Below are 13,910 nucleotides of genomic sequence, written 5' to 3'. Positions count from 1 at the left end.
TAAACCAAAATTTTATTGAATACTGAATAATACTCACAAACAGCGAAGTAATTCAAGCATGTAAGTCCTCAAAGGAACTTAAGAATTATGAAGCCTGTGCGAGTCTCATGATGAAGAAAGTATGCCCTTCGAAACGCGTCAGTTGGACTCTGAGTGTCTACCCCTATGATGGGACTCGCACAGGCCTCTTAATTCTTAAGTTCCTTTGAGGACTTGCATGCTTGATTTACTTCGCTGTTTGTGAGTATCATTCTGTATTCAATAAAATTTTGGTTTACTGAGGTAATGCGCAAGGTTGGTGCGCTTTCTGTTTTGTTTCGCTTTGCAGTACTGGTCGGGCTTCCCCAGCCTTGTTTAGAGCTGCACAACCCTATATGCATTGGTGGTCGAATTTTTCAAGTTCTGGTTCCATCCATCCACCCCTTATCAGGGTCTCAGAGCGCAGGAGAGTTTATTTCTGGTTCAATTTCCTGTGTAAAGCAATGACAGGCTGACAGCTACCGAGGCTATCTGTCGACATTTGGATGAAATCAAACAGCAAGCAATTACCTACAGTATGGAAGGGATGATAGACCGTAGACGGAAACAGCTTGCATCCAGGAGTGATCATCTTTCCCCAGCTGCACTTTATTGCTGGTTGTAGAGTTAGACACAAGCAATGTTTTTGGCAGCCTGTCATTGCTTTGTATGGGTGCAGTAGCCACCACTATCCACATCCACTTGTCAAACCAATCACAGGAATTCACTGGAGCATTTTTTTTCTGTGTGTATGGGGCCCAGCGCTGAGCAAACCTTTTAGCGCTATATACAGTCAGGTCCATAAATATTGAGACACCGTTCACCTGATTTGGATATAAATACCCTCAAATTAAAGTTGACAGTCTGCAGTTAAAGCACATCTTGTTCATTTCATTTCAAATCCATTGTGGTGGTGTATAGAGGCAAAAATGTTAGAATTGTGTCGATGTCCCATTATTTATGGACCTGACTGTACATACTGTATAATAGAGTACCTTGGATTTTCTCTCCCCACTTTTTTTTTTTCCTGTGCCCTACTTTTATGCAATAAATGGGCTCCTCTTCACTGCCCTGTGGCTAATATACAGCTGGGTGTTAAAAAGAAACGTCACCCAAATACTAAATAGTATAAAGCACAGATAAAATTTTGTATTAAATGTCAGTTTATAAAATAGACATTTACCTTTCCACGCATGGATACCTTATACATTCTCTGAACTTTTCTGAGTACCCTTATCTCTTCTGTGCCGCCATCTTGTGTCTTCCGGCCTTGTCAATCCCACACGTGAACACCCAGAACTCTAGCTGGATAATTTGGATTACATGTGTGTACAATAACGGCAACACAAGTGCTAAACCCTGCGATGATTACATTGCCAAGTCTATGGCAACGTGTAAACCAAATTATCTGAGGCTCCAAGACAGATGTTTAGCTTTGTGAGGAATTCCCTTTTCTTTCAGTGATTCATTGTAACCATAGTGGACATGACCATTGAGTAAACATTCTCTTTACTGGAAACATAAACTAAGGAAGAAGGCAGGCTATGCACCTTTTCAGGCATGTGATGTCTGTGTTTTATGGGAGCTTACCTGTGTAAACATTCACAACCCATCATGTATTTATGCCAACGGTGTGGTCCTATTCAGTATCCGTGTCCATTTGCTGTAATCTAATAATAATTAGGGTGGAGAATGCACTGCTCCAGGCCCATCTGCCTCTCCTCTGCCTCCCTAATCCACACAGAAAGGTAATATAAACCTTTTCCACAATCTTTTCCCAAAACTTAAATTATTTACCCCAAATATCCTAATTAAATTTGAACAGAAAAATATCCACAATACAAAGTCCTCAAAATAATGTCTTCTCTATGCTTATGCCCTGTGAGGAAGTGGGAAGGATTCCACTGCACATTCCCGTTAGAGGGATGCCATCTAGCATTTGGGACTGTTTGAAAACGCCTGTGCAAGTTGCAAGAGGGTAATGGTATATTATCCTACCAGAGTGGTGGCATCAATTTGGACTAGTGCACCTATCACTAGTTATTTGTTTGGATTTGTTGTGATTTCACCTGTTGAATTAATTCACTATATCACAAGTTGCGTGTGCTCACCTCACATGTACTGTTCACAATATTGTAAAAAATTGGGAATATATTTATAATTTATAATTTTTGTTTACCATTTGTGTTTTATTCATTTTATATCAAATTTTTTTTTTCTTTTCTTTTGTCACGAGTGGTTGTGCATGACCTCACCCCCTCGGTCTCTGCCCGAATCACACACCTACTGAGCGACATATCAGATTGGATGTCGCTCCGCTTCCTTAAACTGAACCTCTCCAAAATAGAGTTTCTTGTTTTCCCCCCAGCCCAGACACCACCCCCCATTGACTTCTCCATCATGTCCAACAACGCCAATATCAAACACGCCCCGCAGGCCAGAGTACTTGGTGTCATTCTGGACTCCAACCTATCCTTCCAGCCCCAAGTCCAATCTTTAACAAACTCGTGCAGACTCCACCTCCGCAACATCGCCAAAATCCGCACGTTCCTAACCCCAGAAACCACTAAACAGCTCATCCCCTCAGCTCCCTCATCATATCACGACTGGACTACTGCAACTCCCTCCTCACTGGCCTGCCTCGCCGCTGGCTATCCTCGCTTCAGTCGATCCTGAATACGGCTGCCAGACTCATTCACTTTTCCAACCGCTCTGTTTCCGCCACCCCCCTCTGCCAATCCCTCCACTGGCTTCCGATTGTGCAACGGATCAAATTCAAAATCCTAACACTGACGTACAAAGCTGTCCACCATACTGCCCCGAACTACATCACTGACCTAATATCCAAGTACCGCCCAACACGCACACTCTGCTCCTCACAAGACCTCCTTCTCTCTAGTTCCCTGGTCTCCTCCTCCCATGCCCGCCTCCAGACTTCTCCAGGGTGTCATCCATCCTCTGGAACTCCCTGCCCCAACCCATCAGATTATCACCTACTCTCCTCTCCTTTAGGCGCACCCTGAAAACCCATCTCTTCAGGGAAGCCTACCCCACCCCCTGCTAACTTGCCGACCTCCTCCACTCTTCCTACCACTCCATCCCCCACAGCTATCTCCTCCTGTACCACCATCCCCTCCCTCCTAGATTGTAAGCTCCAAAGAGCAGGGCCCTCAATCCCCTCATGTTTTGCATTGTATTGGTATTGTTCTGTCACATGTTCTGTCCCCCTTTGTAATGTACAGCGCTGAGCGAACTATTGGCGCTTTATAAATACTGTATAATAATAATAATAATAATAAATCACTGATTATTTATTATCTCATTTGAAAGAAAATGCACTATATTGAGTTTATATTTTTTTGAGGTATTTTGGATTGAAGTGGCGAATTGGATACTTATCACATCTGGAAGATTGAACAATGTGGACATTATTTTGAGGACTTTGTATTGTGGATATTTTTCTGTTCAAATTTAATTTGGATATTTGGGGTAAAGAATTTAAGTTTTGGGAAAAGATTGTGGAAAAGGTTTATAATATTTGCACTTTCAAGGGTGAAAGTTTTACTTTTCTTGGGGATATATAGAGTTTTTGGTTTAACTGCCACACAGAAAGGTGTTGGTCCAGTTTGCAACATCAGGAATTTAAAGAAGAAAAGTGGATTACCACACACTAGTGCATGGAGAATTCAGATGTTTTATTAAAATAATCCGTAAGTATAAAACATGGTTATGATCAAGCCTTGGTTCACACTGGGTTCAACCTTGAAATCGTGCGACTTCAGTTGAAGTCGCACTATTTCAAAGTTGTATGTCAGTGCAACGTCAGGTGTGACATCTGCGACTTCATGCACAGATTTCTATGCAAGTCGCACCTGAAATCACAAAAAGTAGTGCAGGAACTAAAAAAAAGTACACATAAACAGTGCTCTGTCAAAAAACCATGTCCAATTGATATAAAAGGATAAAGGAAATAAAAATAAATTCCACCATAAACAATTTTAAATAAAATTATAATGTGAAAAGTTCAATTCATTTCAGTGGTATGTGTCTCCTTAAGATAAAGTGATCCCACCATCCATGTGATCCTGGAGTGGTTAACACCCCACTGGATTCAACACTCACCAGAAGCTGGTGAATAACCAGCAGTGGAAAATTAGTAGGAATTCAATCAATCTCCTTAATAATGAATGGTTGTGAAATCTCGAACTTGATAATCAGCCAGCAGCCCAAAAGGACCTCCAATCAGTATCTCATACTCCGATCTCCTCCTCATTCAAATTGAAAAATATCAATTCCATATGTGGGCTGAATAAAACAACCACATAGCGTGATACCGTAAAAACAATCATTTATTGCCATAGAAAACCCCCCCCCTTAAGAAAAGCACTCACATTGAGTAACATGGTAATGCACATTGTATATATACTTCCAATAAAAATGGCCACCAACCACAGCAGCTAGTGACAGTCTCACCGCACACTGGTAACTAAGATCTTGAAACAACAATCACGTGCTCTAACCACGTGGTTCAGTCGTGTGTGCTGACGTCACGGATGGTCACACCCTACAAAACTGCTTCGGAGCGACTGACGGAGCCGGAGTTGCACCTATTGGAATGCTTCCATCGCGGACAATAGGGTGAGACTTGTCATGCGATTTGAAACTGTCAAATTGCATGACAAGTGGCACCGGTGTGAATGAGCGCTAAGAGCTCTTAGCATGAAACATGTCAATGTTTGTTCCATGTTTTGTGTGGCTGTGATGTTTTATATTTGTGTATTGCTTTATCAGAACTGGATTTTCCATGTGTGCGGTCATCCACTTTTATTCTGTAAGAAATACAGCTTGGCTACTTTCTTATGTTTGGACAGTGAAGGAGCAGCAGGATACTGATAAGGTCATCCCTCTGCTGGTTACTTCTGTCAGCATGGTCCTTGTGCGTCTATAATATCGATATGCATATGCAGCATTGCCTGATATGCTCTTACTGCTGCTCCTCTCTCTCCTAGTGCTGTATTTGTTGCATTTAAAATACATTTAGTGACTTTTAATGAGAGCAAAATGCATTAAATGATGTCAATAATATCAAGAGTCAGGTGGCATAAGCGGCTATAAAGCCAGAATACAAAAACTCAGACAAGTTCAGCAACTGTAAGCTTCAAAAACATGGAAGCGCTTACCCCAAATAAATTCCGATAATCTGTAAATCAGGGGTGTCCAACCTTTTGTGGGCCATTGTGGAAGAAGAGAGAGCATTGTCTTGGGCTACACATAAAATACTCGAACAATAAGGAGAGCTGATGAGCAGAAAAAGTCGGGCAGATCACAAGTTACCGATCACTGATATAGATAATGAACCTGAGTAATAAAACATTTTTTTTGTAAAATATTTTTATTATAAAAGTAAAAGAAGGCAACCTAAAACTAGTATTTGACACCTTTTTTGATGAACTAAGGCTACGTTCACACTAGCCTTGTTAGCAGGCGGCAGACAGGCATTTGGGAAGTGTTTTTACCGTTTGCCAAACGCCTGGGAAAATTCTGCACATTGCAGCACATGGTGCTGTTAAAACGGGAGCGTTAGCGTCACGGCAAAACGGACGCCTCTGGTCGAGTCAGGAGTTGAAGCCTCCTATTCAAGTCTATGGTGCCGCTCTGCAAACGCCCGGTCGGCGTTTGTGGAGCGTTAACTCCATTCAAACTTCATTATAGGCCTTTGTGGGGCGTTTTTAACGCTTGGCAAACGCCTAGAAACCGCTGCTAAACCGCACATGCGACGCTTGCGGAGCATTAAAAACGTTCCGCAAACGCCAAACCAATGCTTGTCAAGCGCTATGGGGCATTTGGCAAGAGTTGGAAAAAACAGTCAAGTGTGAACGAGCCCTTACACATCAATATCTGGTTGGATGGATGGAGTAGCAATTCTCAATGAATTCTCAAGGTGCTCATCAGAAATTTTTGATTTTAATTTTGCTCTTTTTGTTCTTCATCATTGATAATAGTTGCTCACAAATATAGGTGATGCCGAAAACTGATGACATGAATAAGACGTGATTGGGGGATTTTTCTTTGGGAAGATAAAACTTCTAAAAGTCCAGTAAGGAGACACTGTCAAATTTTTCTTCGGCTACATGTGTTTGCTAAGTGTAAACGCATATTTACAAAAAAAATGTAAAAACAAAATCTAAATTTTTAAGTAAGTTTACAGTTTTCTGTTGGACCGCATTCATCGCCGTCTTGGGGAACAGGTTGAACACCCTGATGTAAAGTATTTAAAATGTAAAGAAACGAGCCTAGCCAAATATCACCAGGACTTCTGTCAAATTTCAGCAATGGCATGAGAAATATACAAAAGAAAATAATAAGACTGCTTTTGATGAGACGTTGGAAAAAAAAAAATACAAATTGCCGTATGTAGAAGAGCAGACGGATCCCTGGCATCGGTTGCCATATGTCAAAAAATAAAAGCAGTTTACCTACAGCTGCTGGCTGTCAGCCTTGTGTGAAACTGCATCCTAAATAGGCATCAGATCTACAGATACGGATTTTTATGCATCAAATGGGAATTCTGCTGCCGTTGTATGACTTGTTTGCTCGCTCTTACATGACTTCATCAGTTTGTTTCAACAGCAAAAAACAGAACATGCACTTTTTTTTTTTCTCTTTTTCTTTTAATCCGAGTTTTCATGACACAGTTGCTACACCCAGTTCATACATACCAATTAAGTGCAATGTGCAGATGATAGGCAGTAACCCATTTACTGAATTAGGGCTTATAAACATTGAAAATTATTGTTTTTTGTTTTATATAGTTACATAGTTAGTCTGGCTACAAAAAGACAAAAGTCCATCCAGTTCAACAATAGAAAAAAAAAAGTTAAAAAAAAATCCTACACCCACAGCTGATCCAGAGGAAGGCAAAAAAAACCCAGCAAAGCACGATCCAATTTGCTCCTGCAGGGAAAAAGATTCCTTCCTGATCCCCCGAGAGGTAATCAGATATTCCCTGGATCAACTTTACCTATAAATGTTATATCCAGTTATATTCTCAGCTAATTACTGAACTCCTCCACTCTTCCTACCACTCCATTCCCCACAGCTATTTCCTCCTGTATCCTCTCCCTCCTAGATTGTAAGCTCCAAGGAGCAGGGCCCTCGAACCCCTCGTGTATTGAATCGTATTCTTACTGTATTGTCTCCCATTGTAATGTACAGCGCTGAGCAAACTGTTGGCGCTATATAAATACTGTATAATAATAATAATCTGTGTATCCAAGAAAGAATCCAGACCTTTTTTGAAATAAAATGTTTTGCTGCACTATATTTGAATTAGCCTTTATTTTTTTAATTGAATCCGCAATTAAATTATATTTTTGGCCTTGGGACCTACACTTAAGCCTTTATTCACACACTACTGTGATGCACTTTGGATGCAATTATATAGTGTGACTTTGATTCAACTTCGGATGTGGTTTGCATATTCTATGGAGCCTAATAGCACTGACATCGCACCAAAGTAGCACAGGAACCTTTTCCAAAATCGCACTACATAGTCGCATTGATGTAAACGGGCACTATTGAAAATAATTTCATTTCCCTTTGCATGCTATTCTGTGTGAGTGACGTTGCATCACAAATCATACCAGTGCATGCCAGCATGTAATCAATGTTATGTGGTGAGTTGGCCACTGAGTGGCAGTGTTCCATTGTTTTCTGATAGTAAGTCAACGTTCACACCTATGCAGGTTGCATTTAAGGTGTTTCTGCATTGCGTTGCGTTTTTGCACTTGCATTTTTTATGCATTTTTGCCACGTTTTTTGATGCATTTTTTTTTCTTTTCTTTTTTTTTTTTCATTTTTCTTGTTGCTAGGCAGATTTTAAACGCAAAACCATCAAAAACGCCGCAAAAATGCAATACATGCTTTTCTGCAGCATTCCCATTGAAGTGTATAGAACCAAAAACACGACGTTTTTTATTCAAAAAGTTCCCTGACCTTTTCCAAAAAATACACCAGGTGAAAACGCAGAGATGTGAACCTGTCCCACAGGAAATCATGTTAAAGCGGAGTTCCAAACTGTAGCTGCTGACTTTTAAAATACAGTCACTTATCTGTCTCTTGGTCCAGCGTCTTCTCTCCCTGGCACCAGCATCTTCAGTGTGGGCACCCGGCTGTGACAGCTTGTGGCTTCACAGCCAGGTGCCCGCTGCGCATGTGTGAAAAATGCTACTCTTTCTGAATGGTCCCATAATCTTCTGGAACCTGTCACATGTCACAGAAGACTATGGGGAGGGAGGAGGGGAGGACAACTTCCACTTCCGATCACCTAGGCGATCACAGCGGAAGTGGGAGCGGGTACCTGTCAAATCCAGGTACTTGCTCTCCCTCACTCCACAAAGGTGCCAATCCTTAATGGAGAGTGGGGGACAAAGGGTTAAAGTGAAACTTCCCCTTTTGGGTGGAACTGCACTTTAAATGGACTGTACTGCGTTTCTGCAAAACACTGCAGAAAAAGTTTAGGTGTAAATCTAGGGTAAGACACAGTGTGGAGGAAGCCTGCCAGAGAAAGAGAGTAAGTACAGTCAAAATTAAACTGATTCCCCTACCCCTAAACCTAATGAGCATTTTAACCCTTGCAGTGTGGGCAGGCGGCCTACTGTAAGGGTGGTTTTTGTGAAATTTTTGGAGCTCAGCTTTAAACTCACCGCACTCCATCTCTAGGTATGCTGTTGTTCTCATTTTAGATACTATAATATCAATGTGCAGGGCTTTATATTGTTTTTATAGTTTTTTGTTTTGGTGGAGACAGAGGGTTTGCCATGTTGTGCTAGCTGCTTTTACTTTTTTTGTCTTGCGCTCACCATTTATTCTTTGATTTCTCATTTTAGATGCCGATGGTGCAGAGGCCTGTAGCGGGGTGAAGGACGAGGTCCTTTGGTCAGAAGCCAATGAGGAGGATCTGGATGTCCTCTTAGAGCTGACGGAAGCAGACTTTCCCGGAATAGGTATCGGCCCAGAAGAGGAAGCTCAGGTGTTGAATATCAGTGGGCGACTTCAGTCTGCTGTAGAGAAACTCCTCGAAGCCATCAATGAGACCAGCAATCAGGTACAAAAATGGCACCTGCTCATCCAAAAAAGCCAACATTTCCTCTGCAGATATATTATCTGGTTCTGCAGGATCTTTTTAAAAGGCTGCTGTAAAGAAAATGTTTGCTGTGTCTATGCAGGGGAAAACAGCAGGTTCACGTTAAAGTTGAACTTTAGTTAGAAAATTAAAGTGAAAGCAAAGGCAAAACCTACTCCCAACCACATTCTAAGCCTAATCCATCTAGTCCTGTAAAGAAAAAATCACTATACTTAACTATTTTGCAGTCGCTCCGGTTTGGTCCCAGACTGCGCTGTCAGCAGCGGCTTCAGTGTGTAGAAGAGGCAGCCGACAGCGGAAGCCCCATAGTAAGTCTATGGGTGACAGCACTTCCCAGGCATTTCCCAGCTGTTCTGGGGGCTAGATAGGCTTAGAATGTGAGTGGGAGTAGGTTTAGAGTTAGTTAGGTTTTGCCTTTACTTCCACTTTAAGTCCTGCTAGATCACTTCATGCTGGCCCCTTTTGCAGGTATATAAAACATTGAATGTAAGTGCCTATGCTGTTTAAAATCCAGTAAAACACTGTCTCACCCTGCTCAGTTGCTCTCCATCTTAGCATTGCGGTAAAAATCAGAGCCACTTAAAATTCCTATCTGCTGACAGCCTAAAGCTGTACTGCTGCTCAGGTACTCTGTGCTTCAGCAAAATGGAAGCTTCCAGCAAGAAGAAACAGCAGCAATGCTGGAGGCAGTTTACAGCACACATTAATTTTGGTAGCATAATTATTCATTTTTAATGTATGCTCCTTTCTAAAGAACATTATTTTTTATCAAATTGTTATGAGGAAAGTTCTGCTTTAATAGCTGCCATTGCAGCAGCCTCTACTTATTTTAAATGCTAGAAAGGACAAAATATAGAAGCGCTGGGTTGTGGTACAAATGGATAGCTGCCAGCATAAAGAGGAAGAACCTCAAAATCCTCCAGTAAAGAATAAACAAATGTGAAAATATGCAGCGCTAAAATACATATGCATATAAATATGAATGTTGATAAACATAAAATTAATAATAAGGCATGATAATAATGAGGTAATGTTCCCAACTCAGCGTTTAACAACGCCCAGAGGTGAAAAGACTATTTTCCATAAGGTGCATGTAGTGACATAAGTGATATAGTCAATATGGTATAAATTGCGACTTCCGTGATTGCTGTGGCTGTGAGAATAGGTATATAATGCACTAACCAGATAGCACAAAAGATTGTGCGTTGGAGTATATAGGACCTACTTCTAGGTGCTCAGGGAATGGGAACTCTGCATACGGATGAAGTCGTCAAGGCAGGAACTAACCACCAGGTGTCATCCATCCAGGACAGGTTACCAGTCTCCGGCAATATAGATCTCAGCCATCAGGACAGATTACCAGCCTCCAGCAATACAGGTTACAGCCATCAGGGGGATCATTCATATAAGCATAGACCAGGTTGGAAAAGGCGCCTTAGGAGAAGGGGGGCTCGTTGGCACAAAGAACAAGCCCAGAGGAAGAAAAGCTCCAATAGTGTAGTACTTTTTTAATCCAAATGAAGGTAACATCAAAAATTGCAAAAACTGACACTTACATCCAATAAGATCCAATATGCTCCTAGATTGTAAGCTCGAAAGAGCAGGGCCCTCAATCCCCTCATGTTTTGCATTGTATTGGTATTGTTCTGTCCCCCTTTGTAATGTACAGTGCTGAGCGAACTATTGGCGCTTTATAAATACTGTATAATAATATGGCCGCCGGCCATGTAAGAGCCCGGGCGATGTGTTGCTAATGGCTAGGGGCACCCTCTAACGCGTTTCGTGTAACACACACTTTTTCAAAGGGTAGTCTTTTCACCTCTGGGCATTGTTAACGCTGAGTTGGGAACATTACCTCATTATTATTATTATTATTTTTATCATGCCTTATTATTAATTTTATGTTTATCAACATTCGTATTTATATGCATATGTATTTTAGCGCTGCATATTTTCACATTTGTTTATTATACATATTTTAAGTTTTATTGATAAAGACCAAATATACACAACACTATGCATTCACTTAAAAGGAAATCCTGCTTAGAGAAATATGGAAGATACAATTGCTACACCTCTCCTTCTACAATATAGTTGCCTGGCTGTCATGCTGATCCAGTTGCTTCAGTTACTGACCTGCAGTTCATTTTGCTGAGCTCTCACTGTTTGGTCAGTGAGTTAGAAAGTATTGAAGCATGGCAAATAACATGATTTCCAGAGCAGCAGCAATTTCAAAAGGGAGTGATCAGTAACAGTCCCTGTATTTTGTATAAGGTAGGTTGCGCATAGTTGAGCAGCTCTCCGATGCCAGGCTTTTCTGAAGGGGCACATTCAGGTTCTTTCACTTAACCAGATGAAGAAGACATTAAGAAAACCTAGTAGGGTTCTGGGTTACACAATCCAAAACTAGACTTTTTACATCATATGACTTGCAACATCTCTGCACTCTTTATGGATGTTGGCAAAGTTTTTGCTCACTTTGACAAACGATCTCGATGACATCAACACCCCAGGACACTACCACTGCAGCTCCTAATTACATAACCTCGAAGCAGATATTTACAGCTCAGAGAAAAGTTCCTCCTAATTTTGCTGTCCCTGTCCTATGTGTTGCAGGAACGAAAAATTGCACAAATCCATCATCCACACATTCAGTGTTGATGGGGAAATCCCTCCTGCAGCGCTATTGTGTTGTGGCGGCAGGGAGCCTTGTCTGTTGGCAGAACACTATGATCACTGTTGGCGGCTAAAGAGACTGAAAGAAAAAACTTGGCAGGCTGCTTGTACTGGAGTCTCTCAATGGATCGACTTCAGTGTAACCAACCTGCCCATAGATTGATTGAATCTCGTCCGGTCCCTGTAGAGCCGGACGAGATTCGACCCATCTGTGGCCAGCTTAACTAAAGGGAAAAAGATGCCTTCTTTTTCATATTATAGCATTGGTTCAGCTTTTTTTGTATTGGATAGAGAAGGGACTGGTTAAAAAAATCCTTGGCAGTTTCATTTTTGTTTTCTGAGTTACAGCATTATAAGTTAAAGTTAGAAGAAACCTTTCAAAAGTGAAGGAAATTCCCCTCCTAAATAGTTCTCCCTGGAACAAGTTTCCCCATTAGAAGATTCACCCTTACATCTTGCTGTAGGGACAACTCTAAAGTTTTGGATTCCTCCTCACTTTCATTCTTAGTGACAGTGGTCACCAGCAAACATAGAGGATTGAATCTCCCCAGTGCAGACACCAACAAAAACCTGACAGAGGGTCTAACCCATTGGTGCCCAACAGGTGGCCTCTTGGGCACCTGCACACTTTGCAGAGCAACAGCAAATGCTGAAACATTCGCTGTATTTCAGCAGTATCAGCATCTGGCACTGCAATAGACAGTACTGTCAGGTGGGAAGTATAATATCAACCTCGTTATGGAGAGAGAGTGTGGTGTGGGAGTGTTTCATCAGGTTAATTTCACTGCCACTGTGCTGACGACCAGTGGGGAAGCGGGGTGTTAAATAGCACTGCTGCTGAGCAACATTGCAGGAGGAGGAGGGGTTACCAGTATTGCAACTGACACCAATGCTAGGGATTATCAATGCATCCACTGACACCAATGTTGGGGTTATTATTGCAATCACATATACCCATGTTGGGGATATTATTGTTGTCACTGTCACCAGTGTAGGGCTTACTACCGTGTTCACTGACACCAATGCTGAGGGTTAGCATTGTGGTCACTGATGTCAATGCTGGGGATTATTATTGTGATCACTGACACCAATGTGGGGTTTTTTCATTGCTGTCAGAGCAATGCTGGAGAATATTATTGTGTCGGTTGACACACCAGTGATCACTCCCAGTTTCTCTTTAGTGTGCATTGCCATGTGTTGCCACACCAATGTCCGGATTATTATTGTGATCACAGATACCAATGTGGGGGATATTATTGCGGTCACTGACACCAGTGTCGGGCTTACTATTGTGTCCACTGACACCAATGCTGGGGATTATTAATGAGGTCACTGACACTAATGCTGGGGATTATTATTGCTGTCAATGACACCAATGCTGGAAAATATTTTTTTGTCCAATGACAGCAGTGATCCCTCCCAGTTTTTCTTTAGCGTGCGTTGCAAAAAATGCAACAAAAATTTTTGGGTGTTGAGGAGCATTTCGGCCTTTTAATTTTAAATGGGCAGCCTCACGCAACATGTTGCTATTCTGCAGCCCTCTGGAAGTGTCGGAGGCCACAGTTGAGGCCCTCTATTATTTTCAGGTGTGCCACTACTGGTCTAAATCTTCCCACCCTCTCTATGCCAAACTGAAAAAATGGTTTTGCATAATTCTACACATTAAGAGCTACCTACATTACCATTTAGTGAAGATTTTGGATAATAATATCCAAATCCCAAATATAATTTTATCAGGCTTTTTTTTTTTTTTTTTTACTTTATCTTTTAACCTCTCCTTAATGTTCATCTCTGAGACGTGTACATTAACCACAGTTTCCATTTAATGCTTCACTTGCATTTAAAGTAAGGATGATTTAATCCATTCTTTGGTTCATTACCTTCTCTGGGCATCTTTCCAAACTTGGCTGTAGCTGGATTTAGTTGTGTATGGATACAATTATAGCTCTGAGGGGTGGAGGTGCCTACACACTGCAGTAAAATATATCTGCAAAGATTTTCCCATAATCCTCCACTCTAGCATTTACTGAAACATATGTCATTGTTCTTTATGATTATACTAATTATTTTC

The 13,910-nt window shown here is 41.4% G+C and overlaps 1 protein-coding gene across 6 annotated transcripts in view; it reads left to right on the top strand.

Annotated features, from left to right (window-relative positions):
- Positions 1-13,910, top strand: part of AKAP9 (A-kinase anchoring protein 9) — a 362,315-nt gene that overhangs the window by 179,596 nt on the left and 168,809 nt on the right. For all 6 annotated transcript variants that reach the window (XM_089686483.1, XM_089686482.1, XM_089686484.1 and 3 more), the window contains one exon: positions 8,907-9,124. In XM_089686483.1, the coding sequence (XP_089542609.1) occupies positions 8,907-9,124 (218 nt within the window). The remainder of the gene's footprint in view (positions 1-8,906; positions 9,125-13,910) is intronic.

The sequence above is a fragment of the Staurois parvus genome, unplaced genomic scaffold (assembly GCF_062004578.1).
Source record: "Staurois parvus isolate SC_StPar_1 unplaced genomic scaffold, SC_StPar_1.0 ptg000400l, whole genome shotgun sequence".
Lineage (NCBI taxonomy): Eukaryota > Metazoa > Chordata > Amphibia > Anura > Ranidae > Staurois > Staurois parvus.
This window is presented reverse-complemented; position numbering and strand designations above follow the sequence as displayed.